This window comes from Heterodontus francisci, chromosome 22 (assembly GCF_036365525.1).
Source record: "Heterodontus francisci isolate sHetFra1 chromosome 22, sHetFra1.hap1, whole genome shotgun sequence".
Classification (NCBI taxonomy): domain Eukaryota; kingdom Metazoa; phylum Chordata; class Chondrichthyes; order Heterodontiformes; family Heterodontidae; genus Heterodontus; species Heterodontus francisci.
The window spans coordinates 75478613-75497932 of NC_090392.1; the positions used below are offsets into that span (position 1 = coordinate 75478613).

Below are 19320 nucleotides of genomic sequence, written 5' to 3' on the forward strand. Positions count from 1 at the left end.
ATCTATATTACTTATTTCTGAAGCTTCGACCATGGTTGGAGTTTTAACATCACCTTTTGTCAGTTCTTCTCAGATTAGAATGGGTGCTTCTTTGAACTGAGGTGGCTCCGTTTGGTTCCACTGGAATTCTGCTTGGCTTTGGAGAAGTTTGGCTACAATTTATTAGAAAACTTAAAAGCTTTGTTGATTTACTTGTCTGTGTTCCAAATGAGCCAGCGCTGCATTTGTTAGTGTTCTCCTTTGGGGCTGAATAGGTCAGGGTTTCAGAATTCTTGAAAAAGTGGTGAATCAGTTTATGAAGCTCCATAACATGTAGTTCCACATGGAGAATGGACACACATTTTTCTATGAATTTTATGAATAGTTACTTTGTGCTCAGGCAACCAAGTGATTTACTGCTTTATATCATAGTTATATTTTGTGCTTTTATCTTCATTCTCTTTTAGTGTAACCCTGTTATTTATTCTTGACCTCCCTTGAAAAGCAGTTGTTTTCAGGTCATTCTGATTGCTTCTATCTTCCTCACTGTTGTAAGTTTTTGATAAAGCACAATCAGAACTCGCTTCACTTGTAAAGGTGACCTCTTCAGTGTTATTCGCCTTTAATGGCTTTGGACGTATGATGGTTTCTGTGCTGTGTTTAGCTCTGGATACATTTCAGAACTGATTTAGTGACAAATAAGAAGCTGTAGAAAGTTGGGTCACAGCATCTTGTGCCAAAGAGGGCAGTCATGATGGTTTTAATGTAGAAAGTTTCACATATTGCAGCAATTTTAGAGGCATTCATCTACTTGCTGTGGACAACGTGGGCGTTGAAAGTGGTTATTGTACTGCTCTAGAAATTGGTGCTGATCGATACAGAGAAGCAAACAAATGCACCAGAGCACCAGGACCTCTGTCTGAGGATGCTGAAGGGGTTGTCAAAGGAAGTGCCATTACGGAGGGAGAACTAAACATCTATGAAAAATGGAAGACAATTCCGTTTAAAAAATCATCCCTTCCATCTTCTAAATGGCCTGTTAATGCTACGTTGTGTGTTGAAGATAATTCAGGGGTGCTTTGTTGCACCTGTCTAGTTCCTGCAGATTCTTCCCAAGGTGTTTCACCATTGCTAAAATAATTTATTGCAGCAACTATTGTGAAAGTAAGTGGCCTATTATTCTCCAATTCAGAAATAATGGAATTGTGCACTGTGACAGCTGAGCGGAAGGAATTGTTAGATGCAATTTTGTATTTGGAATTATATTTTGTACTGTATTGATAATAACTGTGCTGATATAAAATGTCTCAAGGGTCCATCTTTATGAAAAGCTTTTGCTTTTTTTTAAAAATGGGCACCATAAAAAATTGAAGACGTTTCCAATGAGTTCGCGGATACATGTTGGGGTGTGCCACTCAATAGACTACTGTGCTGTAGTTTAGTGTCCTTCTTCAGGATAGAAAAGGTGCTTTTTGATTAAGTAAATGCAGTGGAAACCTTTAGCATTTTTTCTGGGTTGTTCGAAGAGTGAAAGCATTGTTTATAGATGGTCCTATTTCTTTAGACATTTGCTGCATGTGAACTTAAGACATGTTCATCCGAAGCCTGAGATAAAACAAGGCTCGAATAATTTTGGGACTGTATTGACTGAATATTTTCCATTGCAATATTTGGTAAATAAATGGTTTGGGACTTATTTGCTGGTTGAGGAGTAGGTGTGCTGGCAAATATGCTTGCAGTTTTTGGTTTGTCTTTAAGAGAGGCATTTTGCACCTTGGAATTATATGCATTTTAGCAAAGACGTTTGAAGTATTGAAGGCCCATTAAACAACAATGCTCACAAAGAAGGCACAACAGTGACAGTCATGTTTAAAGATATGTTGGATCTGAGCTTTCTGACAAATTGCTAATTATTGCTATAAGCAAAGAGGAAGTTAAGAGACCACCTGTGTATTTTCTTCAAGACAGCTGTAACAATATGACCCACAGACTGATTTATGGTCATCCTTATGGATGATGGCAAAGATATTTCTGAAAACAGGGAATGTTGAGCCTTGCGAGAGAGATTCTTTGTTGTCATGTTTTACATTTGTTCTGTGATTGTGTCTCTAGTCTCTTCAAAAATATCCCAGGTTTTGACAATCCAATCGATTACTCAGAGACCTCCTCAAATAAAGGTGACAGTGAGTGATAGCTCAGATTCATTAAATCTTTGGCAACATGTTTTGTTGATAGCAGTAGTTAGTAAGACTATGTTCATTGCAGTTTTGATCGCTTTTGTTGTTTCAGGAAATGCTGCTTTAGGAGTTTTGATTGCCAATGTACTTGGGACAAGAGGAAAATGGTTAGCATCTGTTGTATACTCTTGGCCAGGGATAGTTTTTCCTTTGAAAAGTACACTAACCACCATTGAAGCAAAACCATCTCACATAAATGGAACAAGCCAAGACTTAAGACTTTGTTGTTCCTTAGTCTGAAAGATGCAATTGCTCACTCTTGTACTGAGTTCAGTGGAACATTTGAAACTTGATGAATGGGAGTTGATAGAATTGGACAGAACTTCAATGGAGCTGCTGAGGCATTTCTTCATGAATTACCTAGTGACATTACGAGTATCCCAACCTTAGGTGTTGCAGCAGACAAGGATGTGTCGTGGTTGTATGGAAGGCATCAATTCACTGAAAAATTCAGCCTGGGATTTAGATGGTGCTGTCAGTGGAAATCTCATCTGGCCTTTTCTCCCAGAGCTGCTTGGTGATGTGAATGTGTGCAATAGTATCAAACATGTGGCATTTACTTTACTGGCAATAGCTATTCTTACACATTGGGCTGTATTTGGTGTAGGAGGCGGGGCTCCTGGAGCAGGGCCGAAAAGGTGGATGGAACTCTGCCTCTGCATTTTTTCAGCCCCCCCCCCCAGCGACCCCACCGAACCTTTGGGCTGAATGGCCTTTCGACCTGTCTGGATGACCCCATCAGGCGTGGGTCTAGGGGTTGGGGGGCGGTGGTGGTGGATGTTTGGTCCGGGGGAGGGGGGGGTCCCGGGGGGGGGGGGGGGGTGAATTGGTTCCCGGTGGGGGTCCTCCGTGAGCCACAAGCCTGCTAGGCATCTTCCCCTCGTGACGGAGGCCACCCCTGCCGCTGGCAAGGGCTCAGCGGCAGCATGAAGAGGCTCTTAAGTGGTCATTAATAGGCCACTTAAGGGCCTCAATTGGCCTCTGGGTGGGAAGGCCGTCGCAGCCCATCCTGCCCCAGGGAAGATCGTGCCCGGCAATTCCGGCATTGGGATCTGTGGCGGCCACGGCTGCTCCCATTCTCAGGCCCACCCCCCACCACGGAACCCACTGTCAGGAGTCCATTGTGTGGGATTATTGGCTAGTGTTTTTATCATTTCAATGTTGCCTTCTTCTCAATGTGAAACATTTTCATCCTTTAATGCTGAGTCAATTCCATTCTTCAATAGGTTCGTGTTGGAGACAGATGAGACAGGAATTATCAGCTCTTCAATGTTTTCCATTTTAGACTCATGGATAATTCTAGTTTAGCATCGAGGCTGATGCACAAATTCAGCTGATTTGTCTGTCAGTGTTAATGATGTTACATTGGCAGATGCAGCCGTTTATTTTCCGTAGTGAGCAATTGTCAGCTGGTGGTGTCCCTCAGTGCCTGGTGGTGTCCACTCCTGCCAGGACTCTGCTGCCATGTCTTTATTTGTGATACCTGGGAGTTGATCAGTTATAGTCTTTGAATAAAGACTTAGAAAGAATCAGGGGCTGGCTAATATTAACTGGAGTAAGAACGAAATTAACTTTCTCCAAACTAACAGCTATGCTGGAGGGTAGACTAGGAACTATGGATTGTTTCAGCTGTAGGTTGTCAATAGCTGTAAGCTTTGTTCATTTGAAGCTTCAGATGTGAAAGAGATCGCAGCACTTGGTGATTTAGTTGTGGTCACTAACTTCGAACCGTGTTTCCCAATATAGGTATATCCACTAAGTCAGAAATTCATAGGTGTAAACTGGTGATGTCCACAATATGATTCGATGTCTCGAGTCGTTGAACATTTGAGGCTTCTATCCAACCTGTAGGGAACAGTAATGAAGAAAATAATTCAGGAATTGTAGGTGAAGATACAATGTCCCCTATTGCAGTAGAATCAATTGGTTTAGTTATCTCTGTGGTGCTCACCATGAACATGACAATGGTTTTCGTGTTGGAACCATGGAGCTGTGTTGCACCTTATGGAAAACACCAACACCACTGAAGTTTAGCTGCTGCTGCAGAGGTGCATGTTCTATCTTTGTAAAATGATTTTAGGAGATATCAAATCCATCAGGGCTTTTGCTGATTCTGATGAGGAGGAAGACAATGGTGGACTTACTGAACGTCTTCCATTTCTGTTTAACATGTCAGTGATTTGGTTTGTTAATGGTGGTGCTCTGGAACTAATTCCTTCATCTATTATGTCAGCCATAATTCCATCTGACTGGTTTTGAGAGATCCCACTTGCAGATTTAGAAAAGTAATTTTAGCTATTCATCTTCTGCCTTAACTAAGAGATGTTACAGAATGTGTTTGATGTCCTGTAGTAATTCTGAAGAATGACTGATTTCTGTCATTGCTGAAATGAGCAATTTTCAGAAACTGCAGTTTTGAACAATGGGGCAGCAGCTAAATGTGATAGCAATTTAATGGTAGGTTTTAATTCTTAGGAACTGGTAAATATTATGCTGAAGACTGAAAACCTGGACAGCAAATGTGCTTCATGGCCTGAAATCAGCGGTGTTTCTGTGCTGTGTTTTGATACTTGTATTTTTATTACTGTTGATGTTTCTATAAAGGGTCATCTGTGTAGCTGATAGGAATTTAGGCCTCTCTGTAGACGACGCATAAGTGCCTTTGCGTCTGCCTGATTCAGAGTGACTGTTAGCAAGACTGCGAGAAGTCTATGTTACAGATAAAATAATCAGACTGTTGAGGAAGGCTTTGCTGACCATAAGGTAAACTGCAGTTTTTCCTGTCCCATTTGATAGTCTACAGTTTTCAAGATTATTGATTTCCACATCCAATTGTGTGCTTTGTACCGTGTCTATTCTAGTGCTCGGATATTGTTGACATTGAAGGACTTCTAATAATTATTTTAGAGTTTGATTGCATCCTGAAGCTTGAGCTTCCAAGTCTGGAAAACCAGAAGAGAAAGCGGCCATTGATTTATACAAATCATCAATAACCAACATCTGATGACTTCCAATTGCTGGGATCAACAGAGAAGGTGGAACACAATTAATAAAAGAAAAATACTGCAGATGCTGGAAATCTGAAATAAAAACAGCAAGTTCTGGAAATACTCAGCAGGGCTGGCAGCCTCTGTAGCGAGGGAAACAGAGTTAACGTTTCAGGTCTGTGACCTTTCATCAGAACAGAACAGAATTAATTTTATTTTCTCTTGTTGTGTTTGGAACTTGTTGAATGATGACAGCTTCAGCTGATGTCACATAGCCTTTGGGTATAGTTAATCATGTAACATCTGTGATAAATCTAGAGGAAGCTATTTCGACTTCAACTCTGCAATCTGTTGATGCCTCTTTTCATTGGCTGTAACACTTAAGCTTCTTGCTCTCGTTCAACTTAAACTTTTGAAATTGGAGAAAAAATAGTTGTTTCCTGTTGGGCTCAAACTTTTTGTTTCAGGGAAAGAAAAGTGTGTTGATAGTTTTGACAATGAAACTTGAGGCTCTCGTCTGAGCTATGGTTGTTTCATCATTTGGGAAAGGTGGAGTCATTTCTTCAAAATAGCTGGCTGGCCTATATGTGCAACTGCACCTGCCAGTTCATTTAGGTTCTCAAGAAGGCTAACCTCATTCTTTGTTGTGGTCACATTTTCATGTTTCAGTGCTAAAGGTGAATACGTAGTGTTATGAAAGTGTTTCTTTTTCTATATTTTTTGAGGACTTGTGTTTTCGAATTGTGGATTTATTTGAGACTGAAGGGATTCCATGGATGTGTTTTTTTAAGGGTCACTGGAATCACTCTGTTTAAAAACATTTACTGGATGTCACATGTCTTTAGCTATGTAAACTACAGGTGCCTTCTGACAATGGGAATTGTTTACAAGAGAAGTGACAGGTCAAGATTTACAGTGCTCAAGAGTGGATTTCATTTATGAATACTGTTCTGAGTCAGATGGGTTTGTAGCCTGCTGAACTACCCAGCTCAAATTTTCTCCACCCCTTTGAGATTCCCTGCAAAAGAATAGTGTGTGATAGCTGTAACGCCTGATGCCGCATTTCTCCCGAGAAGCTTTTGGAAGACTTCCTCTCAACATCTCCTGAACGAACTGCTTCTGAAAAGATCCCAGTGACCCGTCTACATGTACTTAAGATGCTAGACCGAATGCCATCTGGAACATAACATATCTTATCCTTTTCCTTCAAGAATTAACAAATACTTTGGCCAAAGCATCTTTATTTTTCCTTTAACCAGTGTGTGTGTGTCTATGTTGGGTATTTAGAAGGGAATATATATATATTTACTGTCATATTTCAAACTGTGTTAAAGCTTTGCATCTTTATTAACTAAGTATAGTTTTATAATAAATACTGTTATTGTTTATTAAAGAAACCTTGTTGGTGGATTTAGTCTGAAACAAAATAGATAAGAGTATATAATTGGCTGCATCGGTAACTGGGTACACATTTAAATATGTGTTGTGACCTGTAGAGAAGTGGAACTGGAGAAAGACAGAGCACTCCTCCCGCCTTGGTTGTAACAGTAGGTGTCGGCAAGGTTGGTGTAGGCATTGATTCTGGAGGCACTGCCTTATTGTTGTCAAAGACTGTGAAACAAAGCTAGAAAATTGAGCCATAGTACTTGACTTTTAGAAACATTTCCGGATGAACTAACTGAGATTAATGGAAGTTGCTGTAACGTTCCTCAAATTGCCTTTGTAGCTTCAATGCTATTCAATGTCAAATTCACTTTTCCTTTTCCTGTTGGCTCTGAAAATATTAATGGCAATTTCATATTTCCAGACACTGATCCCCTGTTACCATTGCCTGCTATATTTTATTTCTATTCAGCTCTAGAAGTACTAACAAGTGATATTGGTAAGTAGCTGTTAGCCCTATTAAAGGAATTTTCACTCAGCTCCAAGGAAGCTCTGATGTTTTTTTTGATCTGTGTTTATCACTTGATGCCACTGATTTGCTGCTTTCGAATGCCAGCACTGATGTCACTTGATTCATTGCCTGGTCCCTCATCTGCCCACTGCCATTTTTACCCATAGCTTATGATGGTGACAAAGGCTGCACTTGCTGGGGATCATGAGACATTCATTGTGTGAATGTTACAAAATATCTGTCTTTACTGAGCATCTTTGTTGAGATGCCCAAGTGTTTATCTGCAGGAGTCTCTTTGGCCAGTCCATCTGTTGCATTTGGGGAAGTCCTGAGGCTGTTATCCATTGCTGGAGTCATTATGAAGGATCTAGCCCCTATAGGTGAGTTAAATAAGCTTTGAAATCCTCTTGTACTTTTCTGACAGAATATTTCAATGTCTCCTTTGCAGAAAACATGCTATCTGACACTGGTTTCCATTGCGAAACCATCAGATGCATTGGTATTTCTTGCCCAAAAGATGTTTTAAGGTTTTCAGCTCCTCGCACAGTTAATTCAGACATTATTGAAGGAAAATTTGCATTAACCACCCCCTTCCCCAACCCAATGTGAAGAGATGCTTTTCAAGTCATTTTATTACTTCCAGTTTGAGATTTGCTTTGTTCATAATCAAAACAACTGGATGCAGACTTTTGAAAAGTAGATGCATTGAACTTTGTAAGTAAAGGGATTTCCAGATGCAGTGTACAGTGTTGCTGTTGTGTCTTTTCTGAATGTTCCTTTCAAGAAAGAACAATACAATGCTCTTTCTGTCATCAAAGAGGTGTCTGGAAGCATAGAATGAAGTTGTGTTGTAAATTCGGGAAAGTCCTTTAGCACATCTGAACTGTCCAATGCTTCATCTGACAGTTGCGGAGTTCCATTAAGGGAATTACAGAGGGCAGCAATGATGAAGATCTAATGTTTCACAAAATAGACATGTGTCTTTGAGACCAATAAGGCATATTAAGTCCTTCTGTCAATGTACCTCAACACTGATTGATTTCTTTTAACACCGTCAGTACTTGTTACTGCTGAAGAGAATGTTTTATATACAGGGGTACTGTGAATTTCATTTTCTTCTGTACCAGGTAAGTACAACACAGCAAATTAATTACTTAAGTTTCATGTTCTCACTGCATAGTAACCCTCTCACTGGTCTCAACATGTATAAACAAAATCTGTCTGAGACAGTTTAAGATCAGGAACAACATAACAGTTATCCCATTCAAAAGGCCACTATCTAATGCAGTCAGAGCTTTCTTGCGTTCTTCAGCCCAGCTAAGCTAGAAGGATTCAAGACCAAATTGCTTCAGTCTTTCATCTTGGATTTCTCCCAGTGAATGACCAGAAAGGCAGAAAAAAGAATTGCATTGTAATAGCACTTTATCACACGTCTCAGAAAGATCTCAGCTACCATTCTGCATGCAAGCCTAAAGTGCATTTCATGTCCCAATATCAAGACATCCAAAGCATTTCACAGCCAATGAATTACTTTTAAAGTGTTGTCATTGTAGCAATGTAGAAAATACAGCAGCCAATTGGCACATAGCAAGATCCCACAAACAACAATGTGATAACTGTTATGTTGTTCCTGATCTTAAACTGTCTCAGACAGATTTTGTTTATACATGTTGAGACCAGTGAGAGGGTTACTATGCAGTGAGAACATGAAACTTAAGTAGATAACCTGTTTTAGGCTTTGATTGAGGGATAAATATTGGCCATGAGTGCATTTGGTCAAAGTAGTGGCATGAGATCTTTTATGTCCATCTGAGAGGGCAGACAGGGTCTAAGTTTAATGTATTATATGAAAGATAGCACCTCCAATCATGCAGCAATCTTTCAGTACTGCACTATAGCATCAGCCTAGAGTTAATGGTCAAGTCTCTCAAGTGGGACTCAAACCCACAGCCTTCTGAATTTAAGGCCAGAGTGCTACCCACTGAGCCACTGTTAACACACAGGCCATGCACTGAATGTCAGCAGGTTACTTATAGAATCAAAGAATGGTTGCAGCACATCATGCCCATGCCAACTCTCTGCAAGAGCAACTCACCTAGTCATACTCCCCCGCCTTTTCCCCATACCTGTGCAAACTTTTTCTCTTCAGATAATTATCCAATTCTCTTTTGAAAACCTTGATTGAATCTGCCTCCACCACACTCTCAGGCAGTGCATTCCAGATCCTAAACACTTACTGTGTCAAAATGTTTTTACTCATATCGATGTTGCTTCTTTTGTCAACCACCTTACATTGATGTCCTCAGGTTCTTGACCCTTCCACCAACAGGTACTGCTTCTCCCTACCTACTCTGTCTATACCCATCATGATTTTGAGCACCTCCATCAAATCTCCTCTTAATCTTCTCTTCTCTAAGGAGAACAGACCCAGCTTCTCCAATCTATCAACGTAACTGAAGCTCCACATCCCTGGAACCATTCTTATAAATCTTTTCTGCACCTTCTCTAATGCCTTCACATCCTTCCTAAAGTATGGTGCCCAGAATTAGACATAATACTGCAGCTGAGGCCAAACAGGTTCATCATAACTTGTGTGCTTTTGTACTCTATTCCCTTGTTTATAAAGCCCAGGATTTCAAATGCTTAATGAACTGCTTTCTCAACTTGCCCTGATACCTTCAATGATATATGCATATATACTCCCAGTTCCCTCTGCTCCCGCATCTCCTTTAGAATTGTATCCTTTATCTTATAATGTCTCTCCTCATCCTTCTTACCAAAATGAATGGTCATACTTCTCTATTAAATTTCATCTGCCATGTGTCTGGCCATTCCACCAGCCTGACTTTGTCCTCTTGAAGTTTATCACCATCTCCCTCACAATACTTCCAGGTTTTATATCATCAGCACACCCAAATCTAGTTCCTTAATATAGATCAAGAAAAGCAGTGGTCCTAACACTGACTCCTGGGAAACATCAGTATATACCTTCCTCCAGTCAGAGAAACAACCGTTCACTACTACGGTTTCCTGTCACTCAGCCATGCTGCTACTGTCCCTTTTATTCCTTGGACTTAACTTTGTTGACAAGTCTGTTATGTGCCACTTTATCAAATGTCTTTTGGAAGTCCATGTACACACCACATCAACCGCATTACCCTCATCAAAAAAACTCAATCAAGTTAGTTAAACACAAATTGCCATTAAAAAATTGATGCTGGATTTCCTTAAGTAATCTACATTTGTCCAATTGACTGTTAATTTTGTCCCAAATTATCATTTCTAAAAGCTTTCCCACCACCAAAGTTAAACTGACTGGCCTGTAGTTGCTGGGCTTATCCATACATACACCCTTTTTTGAAGTGAGTGTAATGTTTGCAATTCTCCAGTTCTCTAGCACTGCCCCAGTATCTAAGGAGAATTGGAAGATTATGACCATTGCCTCCATAATTCCACCCCTGCTTCTCACAGTATCGCATTCGATCCTGGTGACTTATCAACTTTAAATATGGCCAACCTATCTAATACCTCCTCTTTCTCAATTTTTGGCCCATTAAGTGTCTCAACTACCTCCTCTTTCACTACGACTTGGGCAGCATCTTCCTTTGTAAAGAGATGCAAAGTACTCATTTCGTAACTCAGCCATGATCTCTGCCTCCATGTGTAAATCCCTTTTTGGTCCCGAATCGGCCTCACTCCTCCTTTTAGCACCCTTTTACTATTTATATGCCTATAGGAGACTTTTAGATTCCCTTTTTTGTTAGCTGTCAATCTCTTCTCATACTCTCTTTTTGCTTCTCATTTCTTTTTTCACTCCCCCTCTGAACATTCTATAATCAGCCTGGTTCTCTTGTATTACCCACCTGACATCTATCATATGCACCCTTTGTCTGCTTTATCTTACTCTCTCTCTTTTGTCATTCAGGGAGCTTTGGCTTTGTTTGTACTTGACCACATCTGGCAATAGGCCCATGGCATTCTCCATCCAAAGTGTATAAAGTCTACACCTCCTAATTTGTTTGATACAAATAATCTAATAATGTAGTTACTTTTAGTCCCTAATTCAAACTGTCCCTGTAATTTGCATTGCTTAATTCAAGTTCCTAGATAATTCAATTTTTTGGTACTAATATCATTGCAAATTTTCAATAATCTGCAATAGCTTCACAAATTGAGTTGCTTTTACCACAAATTATAACCTCAGAGTTCTTTGAATTTGCAGATGTTTTATATTATGCTGTGAAATCAGTTAAGAACACATAATTCTGTAATTGCATATTCAAAGCCCTTAGACTTTGCTGAAAATAAACTGATGCGATGATTGCAGCAATCAGCAGCAAGGCATCTTGCAGACAATTGACAAATTTATTTATTTAAATTGGCAGATTGTTATGCACGACCAAGGACAGCCCAACCCTTGAAATAGAAACTTCCGATCTCCATTACTGTGTCTTCTGATGTGAAGATGTTGACAAGAAACCATCATCCCCACTAGCTCAGTTGGTTAAGTGAGCAGTTCAGTGAGCCATACTTCTTTTGGGCCTCCTTATCTCGAGAGACAATGGATACGCGCCTGGAGGTGGTCAGTGGTTTGTGAAACAGCGCCTGGAGTGGCTATAAAGGCCAATTCTGGAGTAACAGGCTCTTCCACAGGTGCTGCAGAGAAATTTGTTTGTTGGGGCTGTTGCACAGTTGGCTCTCCCCTTGCGCCTCTGTCTTTTTTCCTGCCAACTACTAAGTCTCTTCGACTCGCCACAATTTAGCCCTGTCTTTATGGCTGCCCGCCAGCTCTGGCGAATGCTGGCAACTGACTCCCACGACTTGTGATCAATGTCACACGATTTCATGTCGCGTTTGCAGACGTCTTTATAACGGAGACATGGACGGCCGGTGGGTCTGATACCAGTGGCGAGCTCGCTGTACAATGTGTCTTTGGGGATCCTGCCATCTTCCATGCGGCTCACATGGCCAAGCCATCTCAAGCGCCGCTGACTCAGTAGTGTGTATAAGCTGGGGATGTTGGCCGCTTCAAGGACTTCTGTGTTGGAGATATAGTCCTGCCACCTGATGCCAAGTATTCTCCGAAGGCAGCGAAGATGGAATGAATTGAGACGTCGCTCTTGGCTGGCATACGTTGTCCAGGCCTCGCTGCCGTAGAGCAAGGTGCTGAGGACACAGGCCTGATACACTCGGACTTTTGTGTTCCGTGTCAGTGCGCCATTTTCCCACACTCTCTTGGCCAGTCTGAACATAGCAGTGGAAGCCTTACCCATGCACTTGTTGATTTCTGCATCTAGAGACAGGTTACTGGTGATAGTTGAGCCTAGGTAGGTGAACTCTTGAACCACTTCCAGAGCGTGGTCGCCAATATTGATGGATGGAGCATTTCTGACATCCTGCCCCATGATGTTCGTTTTCTTGAGGCTGATGGTTAGGCCAAATTCATTGCAGGCAGACGCAAACCTGTCGATGAGACTCTGCAGGCATTCTTCAGTGTGAGATGTTATAGCAGCATCGTCAGCACTAGCTCAGTTGGTTAAGTGAGCAGTTCAGTGAGCCATACACAGCAGGGAGATTCCAGGTATGTGTCGGGCTAGCTGATCGGAGCTCAATAACAACTGACCTTGGTGCCCCTGGCCTTAGGGAAGGAGTAGAACTGAGGGAGACCCGATTGTCCGAGGTTTCACATCTGATGTCAAACTTATGCCTTGTCTGCCTTTTCAAGTGATTGCAAAAAAAACTCCCAAAGTACTATCTGAAAAGAGAGTTCACCTGTTGTCCTAATGAACAATACTCCCTCAACCAACAGCACCAAAAAATAAACTACCTGGTCATTCATCTCTTTTGTTTTGTGGGATCTTGCTGTGGGAAAACTGGTTGCCACATGTGCCTACATAACTCTTCAAAAAAGTAATCATGGCTGTGAAACATTTGGAATTTTTTTTTTTAAACACACTGTCTTTTGAACATATATAACAGTAGGTTTAGATTCTGTTGTTGAAATAGAAAATGCCTTGAACAACAGAAATTTACTTAATTTTTTTTTTTAAGAGATACAGCACTGAAACAGGCCCTTCAGCCCACCGAGTCTGTGCCGACCAACAACCACCCATTTATACTAACCCTACAGTAATCCCATATTCCCTAACACTTACCGACACTAGGGGCAATTTACAACGGCCAATTTATCTATCACCTGCAAGTCTTTGGCTGTGGGAAGAAACCGGAGCACCCGGCGAAAACCCACGCAGTCACAGGGGGAACTTGCAAACTCCGCACAGGCAGTACACAAAATCGAACCCGGGTCCCTGGAGCTGTGAGGCTGCGGTGCTAACCACTGCGCCACTGTGCCGCCCTAATATTTTTCTAATATTTATTATGTTAACTAGTTATATGCAAAGAGTCAGAATGTACCAAAACATTACTTTTGGTTTCAACAGTTGTAAGAGAGATGGAAGAATTGCTTCAATATATGGGGATGAGACGAATGAGCAGAAATCGACATGATCAGTCCCTGAGTCTTCCACTCGTCTCTTTTTCCAACATCTACGGTAAAAGCTAAGCACTGCAAAGATTTAGTCCCACAAACGAGTTACAATACATATGAAAGCTTGCAGTATCTATTATCCAGTGTTAATCCCTGAAAGAACAGGATTTAATATCAGCATGAAACATCAAACAGATCCATTAATTTATTCAAATCTGGACTGCAGTTCTTGGAAACACCTTAATACTGTGCTGTGGAAATCTTAGTGTACAAGCGCTATGTAATCTTTTTATCCTCTATTTTAATGGAGGTGTAAATCTTATTTTAAATGGATCAACTTGTTTAGTAAAATAGCACTAAGCATTCAGACTGCACAATTTCACAACCAAATAGCAATAGACTTGTGGAATAAATTACCAGGAAAGGCCACTGACAGTATAAATGGACTCAATGTAGAATAAAATACATTTTTGGAAAAAGTAGAAATTGAAAGATAAAGGCAAGAACAGTGGCAGATGTGGTGGGAATATATTAAAATGAGCCAGGCTTGTAAGGTTTAGTGGTCTTTTCTCTGTCGCTAAAATCTGTCACATTGATGTGTTATCTTTAAAATTATAAATGGGATAATCATGAGTTAAGATTTATTTATTTTTTAGATTGGGAAACCTAGATTAGGATCTGAGGCCCATAATCCAGGACGTTGTCAAGGTTGGAAAACACAGAAGGGAAAGCTGGGTAAATCGAAAGGTAATGTGAGCCAAGATTGGAACTTAAAATAAAAACAAGAAATGCTGGAAATACTCAGCAGTTTTGATGAAGGGTCACTGACCTGAAACGTTAATTCTGCTACTCTCTCCACAGATGCTGCCAGACCTGCTGAGTATTTCCAGCATTTCTTGTTTTTATTTCAGATTTCCAGCATCTGCAGTATTTTGCTTTTATTTTATTGGAACTCAAAATGTTGTAGATGTAGGTGGAGGGAATAACAAGCAAGGGAAAGCAGGTAGTGGGAAAGAATAAACTAGAAAAGGAGCTGTAGTAGTCAACCCTGGTTACAGCACAGAGTGATGTTGGTAGCAAAAATGTGCAGGATACTGATTTTGTACCTTAGAAATAATAAGTGAGTAAAGCTTTTAGGAGCACTGTCTATAGCAACGTTGCTGAAAAAGTCAGAGTGCATTAAATGTCAATCTCTTCTACCTCCAATTAATCCAAGTTGCAAAATGTCTGTAAATGTAACCAGCCTCTTTAGATAATTCCGAAGAGGCATGATCTTCCTGTACACAATCCCTGAGCCACGGCTGGTAACGTTACATCCTCACTTTATGTACTTCATGCACGACGTCAGAATTTCCAATCCACGCAGTTCTCGGAGTTCAGTCTTATGCCTGAGTACAGCAAGCAAAATGTTAGAAGGGAAACTCATTCAACATTTTCAACAATAGTTGTTTTGCTGCAGAATTTATTAAAACAAAAAGTCAAAGATCTTTGGGGGCGGGGGGGGGGGGGGTGAAGTTTGCTCTTTAAGGCAATGGTTAAATATTAAAAGTCCCAGCTCGAGGTGGTGCCCTGATTTGAGCAATGCAGACCCAAGTAGCTCTGCTGGCTTCAGGGCTCTCTAGCCAGGGGAAATTTATTTTTAATTCATTCATGGGAAGTGAGCAACAGTGACGTTTGTTGCTCATCCCTGGAGCTATGCACACATATGGATAGGACGGGAGGAGGCTTGGGTGGTGCATAAATACTAGCACAGCTCAAATGGGCCCAATGGCCTGTTTCCATGCAGTAAATTCTATGTAACGTTTGTATTGATGCACCTGAAAAGCTCCAGTCACTGGTGTCAAAAGGCTGGCTAAACATTAAGGGTGAACAGTGGACAGCACAGTCAGATCTCTGTTAACATTAAATGTTAAGCATAGACGATTTGCAAAGCTGGGAACTTTTTAAAGTCAAATTTCACCGGTTCCAGTTATACTGCAGTCTGTGTGAAACTGCAGACTTGTGATAATCCCTTAATGTTGAGAGTTAATAATGTTAAGACCTCACCTGGGTTCTGCCAAGCAAAGCTTGCCCAGAGCGATTGCTGCATTCTGTTGGAGGCCATTTTCCTTGGCATCACCACCAGCATGCTGTAACAATGTTCTGACAATGTCAGACCTGAGTAGAGAGGTAGCAGCTCCGGGGATCTCGAAGCAGTGTGAAAGGCAAAGGGCAGTGTTCCCCACCACCAGCTCATCATCCGAAGTCAACAGCTTCCTTAGACCACTGAACTCTGGAAATAGGACAACAGAAACAGAGAGACAGAAAGAAGCATTTAGGAAATGTAGATGGAGTTTCAATAAAGTACCAATAGATTGGATAAGGAAAAATAAAAGCACTAGTCCCGAGTCCTCTCACTGGTTTAAAATGAGCACAGCACAAGAGGAAATTTAAAATCAGCTCTGGGAGCCAGGAGAGGAGTCAGGAGGAAGAGTTGTTTAAACATCAGCACTATGGAGCAGCAGAGCAAAACCTTTCAGAACTGCAATGTTCGAATTGTGGAGCAATGCGAAGGTGAGAATATGGGTCTGAATTTTTCTGTGGTCGTCGGGGCCCCAACGTCAGGGCAATATGTGGATCTCAAGACCGCGCTTGGTATCAAGGCATCCGCCAGCGCAACTATATGCGAGGCAGGCTCCTAACTGGCCGCCTCTGCATTTGCCATCTAATTAAGGATGGCAGGTGGATTCCTGAGGGGCAAAGCCCAATGAGAGAGCCTGCAGCACTGGCCGGCCGACTGTCCCACTGGGAGCAGTGGGCGCTGCTGAGGCAGAAAGACGAGTACGAAGGTGCCTCAAAATGGAGGCGCTCTTGGAAGCCTGCTGAAAATTTAAAATTAAAGATGGGCCACAGTTGTTAGGGCCATCAGTGCGGAGGGGCTGTGGCCTTTTCATACTTGCACTCATTCATTGGGCCAGTGAGAGGAGGCACTGATGGCCCTCTGACCTGCTGCCAGGAGGCCGTCTCCAAGTTGCTGCCGGCCTCTGGACTCAGCGAGGGGCTAGTCCGGCACCAGGAAAATGTCGGTGGGTTCTGCAAATGGCCCTTAATTGGCCTAATTGGCTGCCCGACTCTGTGGATCAGGTTGCCAATTCCTGTGGCAGTCCAACCCTGGGAAACTCGGCCGGAGGCAGGACAGTGTCAGGAAGTCGTCCCAATGTGCCTTCGCAGCAAAATTCAGCCCATATATTTATAAGCTTCAGAAAGGTATCCTACACCTTATATGAGGGTCAGGGATTTTGTTCAGGCATTTTCTGCATGGAATTTTGGAGAGTTGCTTTGCACATGGCTACCATGTATGGAAGCACACGCAGTATTAACAGAAAGATGCACAACAGGGCAATCAGCACCACAACAGAGAAAGATGGACACACAACCAAAATGTTAAAACTATTAGTTGCACATTATTCCTTCAGCACTGGCTCAAATCTCATGGCAGCACCATCAGCAAAGGGACTGCAGCCGCTCTGGATGTGGGTGATGCTGGTAAAGCAGCAATTTTTTTTTAAAGCATTTCTCATTCTCGGGGGCAGTAGAGATGGGTACTAAATGCAGTTTCTGGTGGTCGACCACCTCCAGGCGCTTACCCATTGTCTCTCGAGATAAGGAGGCCAAAGAAAGGTGGTAGACAACCAATAAAATTAGGCTAATAACTGAGTTACCTTCCTCTTTCAGGTGCTAATTATGGGCTCTCCACCTTCACATTGCTTTTACTTCCAATTATCGGGGTTAGTGTTTTTTTAAAATTATGATTAGGCAATGTATTAATAATGGTAGTGTATAGACCCACCATTATAATAATGTTCTGTTTACTGCTGATGCTGGAAAAACACCAGAGAGTGCTGTGCGTAATTATGATAGATTATAAATAGATTGCACTACATTTCAATACTATGTGTCCACCCACTCAGCCCCAGGTGCCCTGTTCAAGCTCGGTGACAAAGTCATTTTAAAAGGATTGCTCAAACTAGAAGCTAATTACCACGTACTTTTATCACATTTGACAATCTCCTTTCGGGCTTGTTCACTGTTACTGCTGCAGACTGTCAAGGTCTTCACAGCATATCGTGTAGTTGTCTTCCCACCCGCCTGAAACACAAACAAATCAAACTGTAGATGTGCGCACAGTGGGAGTTAACTGAGCAGGTGAACGAAAATTTGAAGAAGCAGATTTCTTTTTCTCTGCCCTAATTTCTTCTCCCAATACAACCTGGTTCAGCACCACCCCACAACTCCTGTGCCACTAGAAGTATCTGCTCTTGCTGAGGTATGGCTCCACAGGGATCAGCAGTTATAGAGTTATAGAGCACAGAAACAGGCCCTTCAGCCAATCGTGTCCATGCCAGCCATCAAGCACCTATCTATTCTAATCCCATTTTCCAGCACTTGGCCTGTAACCTTGTATGCTATGGCGTTTCAAGTGCTCAAATACTTCTTAAATGTTGCGAGGGCTCCTGCCTCTACCACCCCTTCAGGCAGTGTGTTCCAGATTCCAACCACCCTCTGGATGAAAAGTTTTCCCCTCAAATCCCCTCTAAACCTCTTGCCCCTTACCTTAAATCTATGCCCTCTGGTTATTGACACCGCTGCTAAGGGAAAAGGTTCTTTGGTACCTTGCCCAAGTGATTATTATTCAAGCGGGAGCCTGGTTAGTCTCAGCTGTTATTGAACCGCAGACACATCACCGTCAAACCCAACGCTGCTCTCACCTGACGCTCATGCCCAATGCATCCCAGCTTGGGGGTCACCGAACAGCAATCAGGGCACCGAGACCAAAAGTAGCCCTTTAACAGCTGCCCTGGTTCAGACCAGCAGAAAGATCAAACCTGATACTTGATTCATTTGCTTCTCTTTTCACATGTCATTTACTTCGACTTCCATTGCCAGGTAAAAATATGCCCAGCTGAAGAAAAATTATGTCATTGATAGAGGCTAGGAGCTAAAATAGTTTACATGGAATTGTAGAATGATACAGCAGAGATGGCAGCCATTCAGCCCATCATGCTTGTGCCTGCTGTTTGGCAGAGCTATTAATTAATCTCACGCTCCTGCTGTTATCCCATATCCCTGTAAATAATTTCCGTTCAAGTATTTAGACTATTCTTTTTTGAAATTTACTATTGAATCTGTTTCCACCACCCTTTCAGGCAGTGCATTCCAAATCACAACAATATGCAATGTAAAAAAAAAAAATCTCCTTATATTAGAGTCATACCGTCATAGAGAGATACAGCACTGAAACAGGCCCTTCGGCCCACCGAGTCTGTGCTGACCAACAACCACCCATTGATACTAATCCTACATCCCCACCATTCTCCGACCACCAACCTACACTAGGGGCAATTTACAATGGCCAATTTACATATCAACCTGCAAGTCTTTGGCTGTGGGAGGAAACCGGAGCACCCGGCGGAAACCCACGCGGTCACAGGGAGAACTTGCAAACTCCGCACAGGCAGTAACCAGAACTGAATCCGGGTCGCTGGAGCTGTGAGGCTGCGGTGCTAACCACTGCACCGCCCCACATATTGTCTCTGATTGTTTTGCCAATCACCTTAACTCTGTGTCCTCTGGTTACTGGCCCTTCTACCACTAGAAACAGATTTTTCTTATTTATTCCATCAAAACCATACGGCATGTATATTTAAAAAGCTGACTGGCATCATGTACTAAAGCTTCAATGTCTATCAGTGTTTT

General features: G+C 41.9%; 1 protein-coding gene across 2 annotated transcripts in view; it reads right to left on the minus strand.

The window, feature by feature from the left end:
- Positions 1-3355: 3355 nt before the first annotated feature.
- Positions 3356-19320, minus strand: part of ttc12 (tetratricopeptide repeat domain 12) — a 47670-nt gene continuing 31705 nt past the window's right edge. The window contains exons 19-22 of one of the 2 annotated variants that reach the window (XR_010977205.1): positions 17613-17712; positions 15631-15856; positions 14785-14972; positions 3356-4061 (exon numbers count right to left, since the gene is read on the minus strand). Coding sequence is in view for 1 of the 2 variants with exons in the window: in XM_068054344.1 (XP_067910445.1) it covers positions 14903-14972; positions 15631-15856; positions 17613-17712 (396 nt within the window). In the remaining variant the exon portion in view is untranslated. Of the gene's footprint in view, positions 4062-13250; positions 14973-15630; positions 15857-17612; positions 17713-19320 lie in introns of those variants that run through there. The other variant, XM_068054344.1, reaches the window with a different exon arrangement.